At 43.3% G+C, this 18,291-nt stretch overlaps 1 protein-coding gene and 1 pseudogene across 1 annotated transcript in view; one reads left to right on the top strand and one right to left on the bottom strand.

The window, feature by feature from the left end:
* Positions 1-12,193: 12,193 nt before the first annotated feature.
* PGM2 (phosphoglucomutase 2) overlaps positions 12,194-18,291 on the top strand; it is a 35,877-nt gene continuing 29,779 nt past the window's right edge. The window contains exons 1-2 of the mRNA XM_037829561.1: positions 12,194-12,346; positions 16,532-16,699. Of these exons, the coding sequence (XP_037685489.1) occupies positions 12,257-12,346; positions 16,532-16,699 (258 nt within the window). The 5' untranslated portion in view covers positions 12,194-12,256. The remainder of the gene's footprint in view (positions 12,347-16,531; positions 16,700-18,291) is intronic.
* LOC119529030 lies at positions 15,310-16,282 on the bottom strand (annotated as a pseudogene).

The following is an 18,291-nucleotide window of genomic DNA, read 5'->3' on the forward strand; positions in this document are numbered from 1 at the left end:
ATGAATTACAGATAGCTTAAAGAAAAAGGGTAAGGAATTCCTTGTGTCTAGAAAACAGAACATTAAAACATCAGCAATAACCAGAAAAAAAAAAAAAAAAAAAAAACCCACAATCATTCTTTCTCAATTCATTCAGTTCCAGGTATTTAATCCTTGTTCTCTTCGGTCTCGTGTTAGCAATCTCATTAGCCCATTGGTTTCTTCACTAGAATTCTGGAATCTTGACTCAGTTTAGCAGTGTGGTCTCAAAGTTATTTAAGCAATGTCACTAGAAGCCTCTGCCCCAGAGTACTTGGCGTAGTCCTTTCCATGTGTCTCTGAGACAGTCCTTTTTGTTGAAGAGGAAGCATTCTGGCCTGTTGCTGATTACAAGTGTTTTCAGGGAAAAACACCAGAACAAAAACTGTCCATCAATCTCTGGGCAGCATGGGAGAGCAAAGGGCACAAAGGGCTCAGCAGGTACCTGTTAGGGCGTTCAGGAATTCACACAATGCAGCAAGTCATGGTTTAAGCAGAGAAGTTAAGGTTTATTAGAGGAAGAAAGCAGAAGAAAGCAGGTGGGAGCCATCAGAAAAGAAAGAAAGGAAAAATGGCTCTGGCCCTCTTTCTGAGAGCAGCATTTTTTTAAAGGAAAAACCCACGTTGAGTGTTGGGGAGGAAGGTCCTGCCGAGTGTGTTCTGGGCCTCGAATGGGTGAGTGCTTATCAGTTTCTGCTGACTGGTTACTAGCGTTCTAACACACTACTCTTCTTTGATGTGCACTGTATTATCTATGTGGAGGAAGTAGGCCTTTTGGCTTGTTTATGGTCGTTCATTTATGGGCATATCTGATCTTGCCTTGTCCGCCCCCTGGGGTCTAGGTGCCACTATGACTGGGATTTCTAAAACAGCCTTCAACCCTTAGTTTATGGTGCACCTAGTATCTATGAGATAAGCAGCAGGGCCCCTGGATCAGACATTCCTTCTATATGTTAGACTCTTTTTTTCTGGGGTCTGACAGTACCTTTGTCTGGTCTTCTTGCTGCCTCCGGGGCTGTTGGGGTCTCTTTCAGATCACACTCTGATGCCAAAACAGGGTGTTCTACTTCAGGGGCTCCTCATTGGTCTTTATATAAAATCCAAGCTTCTTAAAATGATTCTCAAGGTCCTCAGGATCTGACTAAGTTCTCTAGTCTCCTCTAGTATTAGGCATGGTTTTCCAGAGGAACAGGACAGGATATGTATAATAAATATTACAAGATTTATTACAGGAATTGACTCATGCAACCATGGGGATTGGTAAGTCTGAATTCACAGGGCAGGCTGCAGGTTGGAAATTCCAATGAAGAAGTTGAATTTCCCGGGAGAGGCTGGTTGGCTGAAGCAGAGAGAGAAATTTTTTCTGTGTATCTTATTTTGACATTCTAGTTCTCTTTTTTCTTCACGTGTGTATGGAGACCTAATGATCCCTTCTTCAACAATTATTTATTGAATGTCTATTATGAACCAAGCCTTGTTCTAGATGCTGGGGATACAGTCAGAGCAAAAGGGCTTACTTTCGAGCAGGAAAGACAGACAATGTAAAAAAGTCAAATTTAAAGTATCATAACAGGAGTGATGGACCCTTTAAAGAAAAATAAAGGATACGAGAGTACATGGAACATTTTAGGAGGGACAGTGGTATGTTGGTGCTGACACATACTGATTCGTGAATGATGACTATAAAAGTTTTAGAAATTTTGCAAGCCAAGTTGTTAAACACAGTCATTATTTAAAATTAAATTATATAAAATTATAATTAAATATATTACATTGAAAACAAAGACAATAAATACTCACAACTTAGAAGTTTATTTTAGTATGTTACTATTATCTATGCTCTTTAAATTACTCATACCTATTATATATGCATGTTAGAATTATTACATAATGGTATGCCCATCTCCTCCCAACTCCATGTTCAATGACTTCACCTTGTCACCTGAAACCAGCCGTGGTAAACGGATTTACACCATGGAAATTGGCAAATACCACACATTGGGACTTTTTATCCCAGAGAACCAGTTGTTCAACACTTACCAGTGCTTTGCAGAGGAAAGGTCTTTATAATGAGTGATATTTGAGCAGAAGCCTGGATTAAATGTAGACATTTGTCATTGGAATATCTAGGGGCCTTAGATCAGAATTTGCTTGATGTATTCAAGGATCTGCTTGAGAATTCAACAGCTGAATTGCAAGGAGCGAGGGAGGGAGAGAGCTGTAGGCAGCCAGGTCAGGGACTAGATTCAATAGAACTTTGTAGTCCATGGTAAATTGTACAGGTTTTATTCAAAGTGCATTATGAAGCTGTGGGAGGATTGAGAACAGGAGAAGGACATGATCTGATTTACATTAAACATTGCTCTACGGTGTGGTGGAGTATAGACTGTTCTGTCAGGTAGTGACAGGGCAACTTTTAAGAATTTCTCCTTGCATTTTAGACATATACCAGAACCACTGATATTTGTGACCACCTTGACACTTAGTCACAGGCAATGAAGAATGTTGAGTAGAGACCATGAGTGCTCAATCCTCTCTAATTTTCTTTCTGTTCACATGGGTCCTCTCTACTTTCCAGCACTCTTGCAGTTAAGTGGGTTCAGGTGATGAGTTCCAGCTATGAAATGTGAGCAGAAGTGACAAAAGTGGTCACTTTCGGCATTTAAAAGCCAGGTGCCCTCCATACTTTCTTTCCTCTTCTTCCTTGGTGACTGTAGGGGCCACATATTGAGATGCAGGAGATACAGATGGAAGCATTCTGATCCCTGAGAGATTGTGTGGAGTATGGCATCCAGCCACCTGCCCTGGACATGTAACATGAGCAAGAAAAAATATCTTCATTGCACTAAGCCCTGAGATTTAGGGATTAATTTATTACCTTAGATTGGCCTAGCCTATCCTGACTAACACAGAAGGTCAAGCTAGTAGAAACTTCTTAATAACAGCAAACATTTATTGAGTGCTTAATCTGTGCCAGGCACTATGCTAAGTATTTTACATGTATTTTCTCATTTAAGCACCACATCATCCCCATGAGGTGGGCACTATTAGTGCTTTCATTGTGGAGATGAGGAAACTGAGGCCAAGAGAGATTGAATGACTTTCCCAGGGTCCCCCAGAGTAAAGGATGGAGCCAAGATCTTGTCCCAGGCAGCCCGATGCCAAAGCCTGCACATGGGAAAAACAAACTGCCCCCTGACTTTATCCATTTGCTCACCCAATCATTGTGCACTTGCAGTATAGACTCTGAGGACACAAAGATAAATAAGATGCCATTCCTGTCCTCAAGGAGCTCACAGTCTATTGGGGGAGAGCCTGTAAGGAGAAAATCATGAAATTCATAATTAATTCAACAAATTTGTACTGAGCACCTTTGTGTTCAGACCTTATGCTAAGTGCTGGGTACAATGTGGTGAACCAAACTGACCTGAGCCCACCCTCATGGAGTTCACTGTGGCCACTGCAGAGAAACCCAGGAATAGTGGGGCACAGAGGAGGGCAACTGTTGCACTGATTAAAAAAGATCAGAGGGAATTTGGTTTAAATGATGCCTCCATTTTAAATCATTTATTAGAGCAGATTCAAAATCAGCTCAGTCATGGTCTAATATACCAGAACCACTCAGCTGTGCTCTCATGAGGATAGGATTATGCAAAAATTATTCTCACATCATTGAGGTGCTCCCATCCAGAGCTTCACTAACTTGTTGGACAGAAATTTAACCCTAATGCTCTCTCAGCAAAGTGGGAATTTATTGCTCTTGTGACCAAACCTCAGGAACGGCAGGAGCTGATCCCACAAGACAACGGGTAGCAGGAATTCAAACGCCACCATGGCTCTCCTACCTGCTTCTTTCTGAGCATCAGACCACTCTGTGAGTCTGGCTGAATTCACAAAGCTGGAGCAGGGCCAGGGACACACAGTTTTATAACCAAAGAGGAATAGGCTTCTCTATCCATGCTCCAGTTTGGAGAATCCCAGGTAAGTTCATGGTTGGCTAGACTTTGGTCGCTTCCTATCCTCTAAATCAATCATTGTGGCAGAGAGAGAAGGTCCAGAGAGAGAAAGGAAAGAGAGAGAGAGGGAAAATGATTGGCCAAGCATTAGTCACATGTCCACTGCTAAACCAATCACTCTGACAAGAGGACTGATGCTCTGGGACCTGTCTAGCTTGGTCATTACAAACCCTCAGGCCAATCAGGTGAACTGGGAAGAAGGGACAAACAGCTTCCATTCAGACACCCCCTTAGGGTCGCAAGGGGAGGAGGAGCAAATCTTTCCCCCTCCCTGTAAGGAGGCAGGTGGCATGGACATGGGTCTGGGGGAAACCACTGTGAACCAACAGTTACTCCAATTTGTGCCTGCAAAAGATTCATAAGTTTATCAGGAAAGCATTTATTATGCACCAACTATGAGCCAGACACTGCTCCGGGGTCTAAGGATTTGAAATTAAATCTATCTTCATCCATGAAGTTCATTGTTTAGAGAAGAAGAGAAGGAATCATGTGTCAGTATTTCAAAGGGATGTGCCCAGAGTGTGGAGAGAACCAGAGGATGAAGTCCTGGAGTCTGTCTCAAAGAACAGGGAGGGCTTCTCTGAAAAGAATACTTCAGCTGACTCTTGAGGGTAATGTAGGAGTTTTCTTGGAGAGAGCAATGGAAAGGAAGGGTATTCCAAACAGACAAAAGAGTGTATGCTATCGCACAAAGCTGAACTAAGGCTTGTAAAGGTAGATTAGGTCAGAAGACAAAGTTCTTCTTACATTTTGCTCAGGATATTTTACTTTGTCCTGAGAACCAGAAGTAGTCAAAAGAGATATTTGAATTGGGGGGAGTTTATCTTTCTAGAAAGATGATGGGCTAATGTGGGAAGAAAAACAAATAGAGGAGACCAGGTAGGAGATTGCTGCAGTAGTTCAGGCAGAGAGTAACAAAGTAGTGAGCAACGCTGCATGGATGGGAAGAAGTGAGATTTAAGAGGCCATGAGGCCAGAGGTATTAACAGGACTTGGCAACTGACTAATATGGATATGGAAGGTCATGAGAGAGAAGGCATGTGGAAGTTCGAAGCTGTGGGTATGCCAGAAAAACATGCTCTTAAATTTAATCCATTACTGTGGGTGTGAACCCATTGTAAGTAGGACCTTTTCGTGAGGTTACTTCAGTTAAGGTGTGGCTCACCTCAATCAGGATGGGTCTTAATCCTACTACTGGAGTCCTTTGTAAGCAGAGTGAAATTCAGACAGAAAAAAAACATGGGAAGCAAGAGGCTGAAATGGGACCCAGAAAAGAAGGGAGAGACCATGAGACACCGCCATGTGCCTTGCCGTGTGACAGAGGAACCAAGAATCACTGGCAGCCAACCAAAGTCTTCATGGAGAAAGCATTGATTGATGATGCCTTGAGTTGGACATTTTCCTGGCCTCAAAACCATGAGCAAATAAATTCCCATTGTTTAACCTGACCCATTTCATGGTATCTGCTTAAGCAGCCTAGAAAACTGAAATGGGGGTAGGGGGCAATGTGGTTGAAGTATGTACTTGACTGGTAGGATGGCAATGTGCCCTGCAAAGGGAGGGAAGCTGGAAGAGAAAGGTAATGAGTTCAGTTTGCCACATGTGAGCCTCCAAATGGAGCTGAATGGCAGGAATTGCAGATACATATCTGGAGTGAAGGAAGTAACAGCCACTCATATAGCATTGAAGCTGAGGACATGTAATTTCACCAAGAGACAGCACACAGCCTGCGGAGAGGGCCCTGAGGAACACACTTCTTGAGCATGGGAAGAAAACACATCGCCATAAATTGAGCTCTGCTCTGTGATGATGGTGAAGATGAAAAGAATAGCAGCCATCACTTCCTCAATGCTTTCTCTTCATTCATTTACTCAACACATACTCCTGAGTGCCTACATATGCCATGCTCTGTACCAAGTAGTTTAGATGCATTATTATCTTCAATTCTTAGAGTAACTCTTGGAGGTTGGTATTTACCCCCAATTTTACCAAGGAAAAAACTGAGATTCACAGAGAATATCTAAATAGTCCAAAATAACACATCCATCTTGGATGCGGCAGAAACCTGGCCTTGGAACCCAGGTTTGATCTCTCTGTGCTCTTAACCCCCTCAGCTATGCTGCATCTCAAAACCAGGAATACACAGGTGAAAGATGTCATGCCTATGTCCCCATGGAGTGCTCAGGTAATGAGGAACAAAAACATACAAAAGAGTTGGGTGGGCATATGCTAAAGGCCAGCACACACTGAGGGGCCAGAGGAGGCCTTCTGGAGAAGGGAACCCCTGAGTTGAACCTTAGAGGCTGAAGAGGAATCAGTCAGGCACAGGGAAGGAGTTATACAGCATTCCAGGCAGAGGGGACCAGAATGTACAGCCAAAAGGTGTGACATGGCCTGGAGGGTTTGGAGGAATGATCCGGCTGGCTGGAACAGAGTGTGCTAATGAAGGAGCAGTGGGAAATGGGTCTGGAGAATACAGAAGGCACTGGAATATGAAGAATCTTTTATGTCGTGTGAAACATCAGACGAGGAGAAAGCAGAAGATTAGAAAGAAGAAGCAGGAGAGAATAATGACATCAGAGCCAAGAGAGGAAATTTTAAATTAGACGGGATCTTCAAAGGGTCAAATGTTGCAAAAAATTGAAGGAGGGCTTTTTTTTTTTTTTTTTTTTTTTTGAGTTTACTGTTAACCTACAAGGCGAGGGAAACTTAGAAGGACTTAACAAATTCATTAGATGCATTGAAAAGTGCCCCGTATTGGATTCCTATTGCTGCTATAAAAAATTACCACAAAATTGGTGGCTCAAAAGAACACAAAGTTTTAGCTTCATCTGACATGGGTCTTACTGGTCTAAAAATCAAGGTGTTGGCAAAGCTGTATTCCTTCTGGAGATTCTAGGAGAGAATCTGTGTCTTTGCCTTTTCCAACTTCTAGAGGCCACCCATATTAGTCTGCAGTCCTCTTCCAGCAATTGCATCACTCCCATCTCTGCTTCCATCCTCACATCTCCCTCTCACCTTGACTCTGCTATCTCCTTCTTGTAAGGACTTGTGTGATTACACTGGGCCCACCCAGATAATCCAGGTTATCTCCCCACTTCAAGTTCCTGAACTTAATCACAGTTGCAAAGACCCTTTTCCATGTAAGGTAACATGTTCACAGGTTCCAGGGATTAGTGCATGGATGTCTTTGTTTTTTGGGGGGTGGGGCCCTATTCTGCCTTCTGCAGGCCCTAAGACCTGAATCATATCAAGCCTCTAGATTCAACAACCAATTTTAAAGAAAATACAGGGGACAGAGGAACATGCTAAAGGGCACCACAGAGATGCAATCAGCAAAATTCAAACTGTGGAAAACCCTACAGGAAAGGGACACTGCTTTCTCAACAAACAAATTGCAAGGAAATGGATTACCTTAACTAGTTGATTAAAAGAGACCTAAAAGACTTATCAACCACTGGTGGGAGTACTCAGATCCTGATTCAAGCAAACTTAAAAAAAACAAAAGACGTTTATTAGATATTTGAAAATTTGAAAAATAAGTGGACATTAGATGGTATTAAGGACTTATTAACTTAAAAGTTTTTGTAAGATAATGGTTCTGTGGTTATTTTTCAAGTGTCCTTACCTTTTAGAGATAGATGCTATAATATTTATAGATGAAATATGATGTCTGGAATTTTCTTCAAATTAACATGGGAGGGGAAGTGGGTAGATGAAGCAAGATGGGCTAGGTGATAGTTACATGGGGATCAACTTTTGTAAGCATTTAAAGTTTTGCATAGTAAAAAATTTAGAATTTCTAGATTGGATACATCGGAACTGGTAGAATTGCTGACGAGGTGTTTGGAAAGTTGGGAAGGCTTCCAAGGAAAAGGGAACATCCCACATGTGAAACAGTCTTTTGGCAGCAGGGGAGCATGCACCAACAAATCAAATTATTTTGAGCATCATCTAATGTTATCAATGCCAGAGATGGTAAATATTTGTTTTTTTTATCAAGAGTCAGTTGCTATCTCATGGACACAGGTTACCAGAGTTCATGGAATTCTCTTCTACGAGAAGGTGGAACAGGGGATTGAACCCTGGATTAGGAAATCAGGAGACTGGGAATGAAAATCCTGGCTCTATCCTTGACTGGCTGTGTGTCTTGGAGAAAGGCTCTTAAATTTTCGATGTTTCCATTTCCTCTACAGAACAAGGAGTTCCAAGATGTTCCTTAAGAGCCTTTCTTGCTCCAACTTGCTACTATTCTATATTTGGCCTTCCACAGACATAAAAAGTAGCTTTTCCAGGTCACCATAGCATCATTGTCAAAACCAAGAAGAACTCCAGTGCCAGCATCTTTGTTATGGGAGACCCCTGGGCAAATCTCCTGCACATAGACATTCCTGAGAGAACCTTAGAAGGACTGTTTTTTTACTTCACATGGGAAGAAAATGGGAATAAGAAAGTGGGACTATTGTTCATTGTTCTTCAGCCCAGGTAAAGGAGGAGACTTTTATTACAACTTGGCAGCTCCTTGTTAAAAGTTTCTCTTTACTTAAAAATCTTGCTTGCTTGCTTTCCTCATTTCTCTAAAGGAATCTTGGGAAACCTGCCCCCTGGTTTCTCAGTGAGGTTAAAGTCATTCTGATTGGATACCATTTGTGCCGGTTTGAATGTATCATGTCCCCCAGGAAAAGCCATATTCTTTGATGCAATCTTGTGTGGGCAAACTATCAGTGTTGATTAGATTATAATTCTTTGAGTGTTTCCATGGAGATGCGCCCCACCCAACTGTGGGTGATGACTCTGATTGGATAGTTTCCATGGAGGTGTGGCCCTGCCCATTCAGCATGGCCTTGATGCATTTACTGGAGCACTATATAAGCTCAGACAGAAGGGGTAAACTTGCTACAGCCAAGAGGGACACTCTGAAGAAAGCCCAGGAGCTGAGAGAGGAGCTGAGATGAGAGACAGTTTGAAGACAGCTGATGAAAGCAGACTCTTGCTACGGAGAAGCTAAGAGAGGACAAATGCCCCAAGAGCAACTGAGAGAGACATTTTGAAAAGGAGCTGTGGCCTAGAGAGGAATGTCCTGGGAGAAAGCCATTTTGAAACCAGAACTTGGAGCAGACACCAGCCACATGACTTCCCAGCTAACAGGTTTTCCGGATACCATTAGCCATCCTCCAGTGAAGGTACCTGATTTCTGATGTGTTACCTTGGACACTTTATGGCCTTAAGACTGTGACTGTGTAACCAAATAAACTCTCTTTTATAGAAGCCAATCCGTCTCTGGTATTTTGCATTCCAGCAGCATTAGCAAACTAGAATACCATTATTGGCCCATGATTTCTTTGCTGAAGAAAGTACTAACACGTGTCAAAATACTTCCTCCCCCGTACCACCCAGCTCCCCACACTTTTTGAACTGTAGCGGTAACTCGGCTGCAGCCGTGCCCATCTCGGAATGAGCAATATGAACTCTGAGGCCCGGAACTGCTCAATTTTTGGAGACTCCCTCAGCCTCCTCCTGGCAGAAGGCTGGAAGCTGCACCCCATCTAGGTGAAATCTGGCATTTGAGAGGGGTTTCTGACTCTGTATCTTGCCATTTCTGCCCTAGTGTGATTGAAAAGAAGGTTGGTCTGGTGCACAGAGGGGAGACAGCTCCAAGTTTGGCAGATCGCAGACAATTGCAACAACAATTGGGAAGCCAAGCTGCTCATCTTTCATGTTTGTACTCTCTCTGAGGCTCTTCCATTCTGGAAGAGGACCACAGGCAGCAGTTCTCTATCTGGAAAGCATTTTTCCACAACATTAACCCCGATCCTTCCCTTATGTCACTACCTAAACTTTAAGAGCTCAGGGAAGCTTCCCTGACAAGGATGGCCTCTGTTAGCATGCATGCTCATGGAAATTCCATGCCTTCCTTCCAGCAATTTTGTCAGTTTGTTATTATGTGTTAAGTGTGTGATTATATGATTAGTATGCCTCCTTCATTAGACTTACATATCCTAGATTCTGGATTTAAAAAAAACTGTTAAAAATTGAAATTGAACACATAAAGAAAATGTCCAATTTATAAGACAACACACCTGTGCAAACACCACCCAGATCAAGAAAAAGAACAGTCCCAGGGCCCCAGAAGCCACTCTCTCTCCTTCCCAAAAGTAGCCACTCTCCTCACTTCGATAGATTAGTTTGGCCTTTTATTTTTCAAGTTTTAAATCTTAAGGTGTTGTAATGTACATGCAGTAAATTTTACCCTTTATAGTATACAGTTCTATGAGTTTTAATAAAAGCACATAGTTGTATAACTAATACCTCAGTCAGGATGTAGAACAATTACATCATCTCAAAAATTCCTGTGCCCTCTTTAGTTATTCCCTCTCCCCACCTCCAAGCCTTGAAAACTACTGATCTGTTTTCTTTCTCCATAGTTTTACCTGTTCCAGAATGTCATATTAACAGAATGATCCAGTATTATTTTTTGGTGTGTGCACCTAGCTTCTTTTACTCAACAAAATGTTTATGAATCTCAGAGTAGTAGTTCATTTTCATTGATATATGAATATACCGTGATTCATTTATTGATTGTATGAACATACCACAATGTATTTATCCATTGTATCTTTGATGGACATTTTGGTTGTTTCCAATTTTGGGTTTGTACCAATAATGCTGCTAGAAACATTCTTGCACATGTCGTTCATGCCTCTCCTTTAAGCAAATGCCATGAAATGGGTTGGCTTAAAAAATGGGAATTTATTAGCTTATGCTTTTGAAGCTGGGAAAATGTCCAAATCAAGGCATCATCGAGGCAATGCTTTATCCCCAAGCCCGTGGTGTTCTGGGGCTGGCTGCTGGATGTTCGGTTCAGAGCCGTTCAAGAATCCACATAAACGCAGAGAGTCATGGTCTAAGTAGAGAGTTTAAGGTTTATTAGAGGAAGAAAGCAGGTGGGAGCCATCAGAAAAGAAAGAAAGGAAAAATGGCTCCGGCCCTCTTTCTGAGAGCAGCATTTTTTAAAGGAAAAACCCACGTTGGGTGTTGGGGGGGAAGGGTCCTGCTCAGTGTGTTCTGGGCCTCGATTGGGTGAGTGCTTATCAGTTTCTGCTGACTGGTTACTAGCGTTCTAACACACTACTCTTCTTTGATGTGCACTATATTATCTACGTGGAGGAAGTAGGCCTTTTGGCTTATGGGTGTATCTGATCTTGCCTTGTCCGCCCCCTGGAGTCTAGGTGCTACTGTGACTGGGATTTCTAAAACAGCCTTCAACCCTTAGTTTATGGCACACCTGGTATCTATGAGATAAGCAGCAGGGCTCCTGGATCAGACATTCCTTCTATATGTTAGACTCTTTTTTCTGGGGTCTGACACTGGAGACCCTTGGTCCTTAGCTTGTCACACCACAAGGACATGGCAACATTTCCTGGTCTCTTCCTTAACTTCCAGTTTTTGTTGATTTCAGCTTCTTCCTGTGGCTTTCTCCCTCTGTGTCTGAATTTCCTTCTCTTTTAAAGGACTCCAGTAACAGAATAAAGTCTCATCCTGATTGAGGTGGGTCATACCTTAACTGAAGCAGCCTCATCAAAAAGATTCTACTTACAATGGGTTCACACCAATCGGAATGGATTAAATTTAAGAACATGTTTTTCTGGGGGACATATAGCTTCAAACCATCTCCCTCCCCCCCTTCCCATTCCCCTAGTTGGACCTCCAGTTGACCCAGCACCATTAATTTTAAAAAAGTGTTTTCCCCTTGCTCTGTAGTGCCACCTCTGAAATAAACTATCTACCCACGTGGTTTTGTTTCTGGACTCTCCATTCTGTTCCATAGCTCTGTTTTCTAGAGCCTCCCACTTTGATCTTTTTCAAGATTTTCTTGCCTATTCTCCAAACTCTGAATGTCTACATAAATTTCAGAATCCTCACTCGTGTCATCCTGGATTCCAGCACCCTCCACGGTACCTGGCGCACAGTAGAAATAGTAAATAGCTGTTGGATGAATGGATGGGACCCTTCAGAGGTCGTGGGGAAGACATTCTCACTCTCTGGGCCCCACAAACAACTCCCCCCCCGCCCCCAACCCCGGAGCCGCACCAGGGACTTGCCAAGCCTGGAGGGCTTTGTAATAGCGGGTTCGCTCCGCCCCGGTCACCGCCTCCGCTCCCTTCTCTCTAAAGCCGGCCGGAAGGGCGTTCTCCTGCAGCCTTGAGAGTGGTTGCGCCGGGATGGCGGCTGTAGCGGCTCCTGCAGGCAACGACCCTGGCGTGGACACCCGGCTGGATCAGGAGATTGACCGATGGCTGCGATGGGACAAGGTGAGGGGCGACGAGGGGCTGAGAGCTCCTGGAGGAGGCCCTGGGTCCTCTCTCTCCCCACGCGCTGGCGCTGCGTTTCCTGCAGCGAGTATCGGCACTTCCTCCCTTCCCTCCCCGCCTTCCCCTAGGGCCGCACGGGTTCCAAGGGAAGACGGAGGAGGAGGATGCGGCAGCGGCCAGGCCTCCGGGGCCCGGTTGCGTATGGCAGGTTCTGAGTTTGCCTGGTTAAGGTTTTCCCGGGACAAGGCCAGCTGTCCGCGCCGGCCGGAGCTGCAAAGGGAGCGAGTCGGGGTTCTGCGTGCTTGAGGCGCGCAGGAGTTCCTGTCACTCTGACCGCCGGCACGTCCTCAACACGCTGCTGTACTTCCCCACGCACGGCTTTGCCCGCCTGTTCTTCTCACACCTGGGGCCTTTGCAGATCCGCCTTCCTGTCCGCCTTTCCCAGATTGGTTATAAACGAGGGTCCTCCAGGATGGGTTTCTCTGGGTCAGGAGCCTGCATCCGGACTCTGACTTTGCTAAGATGAGAGGGAAACCCTTGGACACCACTCCCAGCCTCTTTCCTCTCACTCTCTTAGATGCTGGAGCGAAAAGAATCCGGGACCTAGCTCCGGACATCGCTCTCTCTTTTCTAACTTGAGCCTCACCCTTCTGCAAATTAGGTAGCCAGTCCTGCCCCTCACTAAATTCCATGGTTTATATAGTGCCTGGGACAGTGCAAATTAGGTGCCTAAATATTTGTTGAATGAATGAATGATATTGCTAGCCCTTTAACAGGGGCCGGGTCATCGCCCTTCTAGTTCTCTGCTCACTGTAAATAAAATGTCCACAGATCCTGTTTCCAGGATGCTACTACCAACTCGTTGGGTGGTTTTTCCTTTTCTACCAAAGACAGCCTTGAGCTTCTTAATGAAAGGAAGTCGCTTCCATTTGTGATACCTTATTAACTTGCTGTTCTTAGAATTTTTTTTTGTCAGAGCTGGTAATGCATTGTTCCCTAAAACGTTTCCTTTGAAGAAATAAAAATCTAATTTCTACAGAATGTTGCCTCTGTATATATAGAGTACCTCCTTTGGTAGAGGTGAGGGGATAGTGTCCTTTATTATTTTTGAATTTATACCATTCCTCATGTTCTTTCCTTTCCCAATTTATTCCCTGGTTTGAGATTAGCATCTGGAGGGGAAGACACCCCTGCATTCCTGCTGTATCTTCCTTGGATGAGCTAAGGGGGCTCCAGCTAAAGCATTGCAGCCTTCCCTCCTCCTCCGCTAGGTGTTCCCGTCTGCTTCCCCTAAGGTTGGTGAGGTCCCTGGGATGGGAGGTGCCTTGCCCTCTTCCTTGCAGAAGCTTCCACTCTGTCTTCCCTGTTCTTTTCTCTGCTGTTGGTTTTGGTTCTGGTTTTGGTAATCCCCAAGCTGATTCTGATCTCTGCTGACTGCTTTACTTTTTGTTCTTATCTGTCTCCTTTGATTTCTCTCAGGTTACTTGGTCTTTTATTAAAGGTCAATTGGAATTTTCCTTATCTACACAATAAGTAGGAGACTCACTAGATATTGGATGTGACCCTGAGGTCTCTGTGTTTTCACGTTCACTCAGCAAATATTTTTGGAGCTTCTTTTTTGTAGGAGATGTGAGCCCTTCGTTGGGGGCACCTGAGAAAGGAGAAAGATTGCTCTTTGCTCAGTGTCTATTTCTTTTAACCGAAAGGGTGGGGTTTTACTTGATTCTTCTTGGATCTGGAACATCTGTAATTGTGGGCTTAATTCCAGAAAGCTGAAGTTTTATTGCACTAACATTTCAAGGTTTAATTATGTGGCCACGGCTAGCCTGAGTGTTCATCTAATTGCATAATGACTGTAAGGTAGAAATATTTCCTCTATTGTGGCCCTGAATTCTTAAGTTTAAGGTAAAAGTCTGCTATGGAATTAATGTGATTGTCATCATTTTTCTCTATTCTTAAAGTTTTCTGTAACTGTTGTACTAAGAAAATAGGGTGATATATAATGGGCTTAAATGATTCCTGTTAGTATATATTTGAAGCAGTTAATATGGTGGAAAAGGCATTAAGTTAATGCTTGTTAGTTTAAGCAAGTCGCTCAATCTCTAAAGAGGGCTTCCCCATCTGTAAAATGGAGTTTTTGTTATTTGCCTGTCTCTTGGAGTTGTTGCAAGATTATGATTTGACCAGGTATGTGAAAGCATTGTACAAACTACAGACCTACAAAAGAAGTGTTTTGGTTTAAATTAATCTCATCATTCTCTGGGAAAGTTTGAGGGAATTTTAGAAGAAAACTAATTGCAACTACGTGCCAAGCAGGGACAGATGTTTTATATTATTAGCTCAGTCCTCAAAACCACCATGTAACACAAGTTCTAGGTTGTTCCCATGTTACAGATGAAGGAACTGAGAGTTTCAAAAGCAATATCATTTGCCCAAATTCATGGGGTCAGTAAGTGATGGGGCTGGGATTCTATTCTGGGTATTGTACTCTGAAACAGGTGCTTGGTCTATTTCTCCAAAAGTGCTTGCCGTGATAAAAAATAAAATAATACTTACTTTTTTTTGATTTGTTTTGTTTTGTTTTCTGGCTCACAAAAGCACTTTTTATTTGAGGCAAGGAGAAGTCTGGCTGAAAGGAATACAATTCCAAGCAGTCAAAAACCCAGCTGTTAGTGGCACTATTTTGACATTATAGATTTTACCTCTCCTTGGTCAGAAAAGAGTATTCAAAGTTGTATTTCCTAGTTAGGCAAAAAGAAAGGGCAAAGAAAACTGGAAGAGACTTTTAATCCACAGATACTGCTCTTCAGACCCCCCATCCAGCTGGGCAAACCCCTGCTGGTTAGTCATCAGGCTACTAATGCACTGTTGGGGACTCAGGTCACACCACATTTGCAAGAAAAAAGGAGACAGGAAAAACAGGAGGTTACTCGGGGAAGAGCTGGCAGCCACAGCTTCAAAACTCAGCAGTGAAGGGGTAATCCTTGTGGGAGGTAGCGCTCATCAAGGTAATCCTTGTGGGAGGTAGCGCTCATCAAGGCACAGACCCTCCAGTTCCTGTTGTAGCTGAGCAAGGTGGTCATATCCACACTACTTAGTTCAAAGTCAAACACCTGAAAGTGCTCAGTGATGCGCTCAGGTGTCACTGACTTGGGGGGTCACCACCAGGTTTCTCTGCATGGGGAACCGGATCAGCACCTGGGCTGTGGTTTTATTATGCTTGGTTGCGATTGCTTTGATCCTAGGATCCTCCAGTAGGGAAGGGTCCTCAGGTTTGGCCCAGGGCCTGTCAGGAGAGCCAAGGGGACTGTAGGCAGTCACCACAATGCCCTTGGACTGGCAGTACTGGAGTAATTTCTCCTGAGTTAGGTACGGGTGGCACTCGACCTGGTTAACTGCAGGCTTATATTTTAAGCCAGGTTTGTTTAAGATCCTCTCGATTTGGAGATGGTTGAAGTTAGACACTCCAATAGCTTTGACCAGCCCTTCATCCACCAGCTCTTCCATGGCTGCCCACGTGTCCACAAAATCGCTATCACTGGGAATTACATTGCCTGCCTCATCCAATGGGAAAAACTCCTTCCCAGACTGAAAGCCTGTAGGCCAGTGAATAAGGTAGAGGTGCAGGTAGTCCAGCTTGAGGTCACTGAGCGTCTTCTGGCAGGCTCCTTTCACCAGGCTTTTCTCATGGTACGTGCACCAAAGCTTGCTGACGATGAAGAGGTCCTCGTGCTTCACCACCTGCTCCTTGAGCTTCTCCTGGATGGCCACCCCCGCCTCGTTCTCATTCTGGTACACGTGGGCAGAGTCAATGTGGTGGTACCCAGCATCAATAGCTACCTTCAAAGCCTCTGTTACTTTGCCTGGAGGGGACTTCCAGGTGCCCAGACACCTGGGCATCTTGGCGCCATTGTAGAGCATGACGTGGTCAGCCATGGCTACAAAACCTCAGAGACCCGGACCCAGACCTGCCAATACTTATATTTTAATGCCCAACAAACTGACTTCATACTTCAAATTTCAAAAGTATCAGGAAATTGAAAAGGCAATATATGTCTTGGTTTCCCTATAGGTTAGAACTACTGTTGAGGTGTTTTTTTGTTTTTGTTTTTGTTTTTTGTATTTCAGATTTTTCATTCTCTTATTTACCTGACAGTATCTGGTATATACATTTCTGTTTTGCAGAATCCTTTAACTTTAGAGTCAGTAAAACAACTAGTTACAGAAGGTAAGAAAGAAGAACTACAAAAATGTTTTGGAGCCCGCATGGAGTTTGGGACAGCTGGGCTTCGAGCTGCTATGGGGGCCGGAATTTCTCAAATGAACGACTTGACCATCATTCAGACAACACAGGTACCATGTTTATTTTATAATTCTTAGTTACTCTCAATATATCCCCAGGCCCCTTTTGTATTTGGTGGCACTTAATTTATTTTAACTCTTGGCATATCATATGGTCCTGCTTAGGCACAGAGAGTCATTATCATTTACTCTGTTCCAGTTTGCTAATGCTGCCAGAATGCTAAACGCCAGAAATGGATTGGCTTTTATAAAAGGGTGTTTATTTGGTTACAAAGTTATAGTCCTCAGGCCATAAAGTGTCCATCAACAAAGGGTATCTTCACTGGAGGATGGCTAATGGAGTCCGGAAAATCTCTGTTAGCCGGGAAGACACGAGGCTGGCATCTGCTCTGAAGTTCTGGTTTCAAAATGGCTTTCTCCCAGGATGTTCCTTTCTAGGCTGCAGTTCTTCAAAAATGTCACTCTTAGTTGCTCTTGGGGTGTTTGTCCTCTCTTAGCTTCTCCAGAGCAAGAGTCTGCTTTCAATGGCCGTCTGCAAACTGTCTCTCATCTGCAGCTACTCTCAGCTTTTGTGCATTCTTCAAAGTGACCCTCTTGGCTGTAGCTCCTCTTCAAAATGTCACTCACAGCTGCACTGAGTTCCTTCTGTTTGTCATCTCATTTATATGGATCCAGTGATTTAATTTAGACCCACCCTGAATGGGTAGGGTGACACCTCCATGGAAATTATCCAATCAGAGTCATCACCCACAGTTGGGTGGGGCGCATCTCCATAGAAACACTCAAAGAATTACAATGTAGTCAACACTGATATGGCTGCCCACACAAGATTACATCAAAGAAAGTGGCGTTTTTGGGGACGTAATACATTCAAACTGGCACGTACTCTAAAAAGTAAGGCTTGTGCAGTTGGTTGAAGCAATACTTATTTCAAAACTCATACAGCACCCATCATTCATTCATTCATTTAACAGATATGTTGAGTGCCTATTATCTGCCAGACATTGGGGATATTGTAAAGACTGAAACAGACAGATTACCCCATGGAGATTTCATTCCATTATAAGCTGACCGACTTTTATAGTCTTGTAATTTTTGCCATGATTGTACAGATACCAACGCTGAAAAGCTTTTCTGTCAGAATTACCAAGAGCCTATTCTGTTATATAATTTTTGCCTTTCGTAACTGAAATTGTTTTTGGTTGTTTTGAGAGTCAGCAAAGAGATGTTATGAACCATTTGTACATAATTCTCAGTTACCCAAAATCTAAAAGGTCATATAGTTATAATTCTTTTCTGAAGTTATTCCAGTGACTTCTTGGCTTAAAATTTGGAGGCAGATTTTCCTTAAGAGAAGGAAGGTATCAAGTACCAGTCTCTTCAAATGTTGATAAGCTGTTATGTAGCTAAGTCCCGCTAATTCACAATTTAATATCATGCACATTACATATTCAGATTTCCAGTCTTTCACAGCACAAAACAAAGTATTAGGAAAACTGAACTTTCATTACCAAAGATGTTATAGAATACACACAATTCTGACAGGTAGAGACAAGATCAGGGAATGGCTTCCTTTAAGAAATGTTTCTACCACAAAAAGGGGGTGGGGTGGGTTAGAATAGAAGTAATTTAAAATATTTAAG

Source organism: Choloepus didactylus, chromosome 3 (genome assembly GCF_015220235.1).
Source record: "Choloepus didactylus isolate mChoDid1 chromosome 3, mChoDid1.pri, whole genome shotgun sequence".
NCBI classification, from domain to species: Eukaryota; Metazoa; Chordata; class Mammalia; order Pilosa; family Megalonychidae; genus Choloepus; species Choloepus didactylus.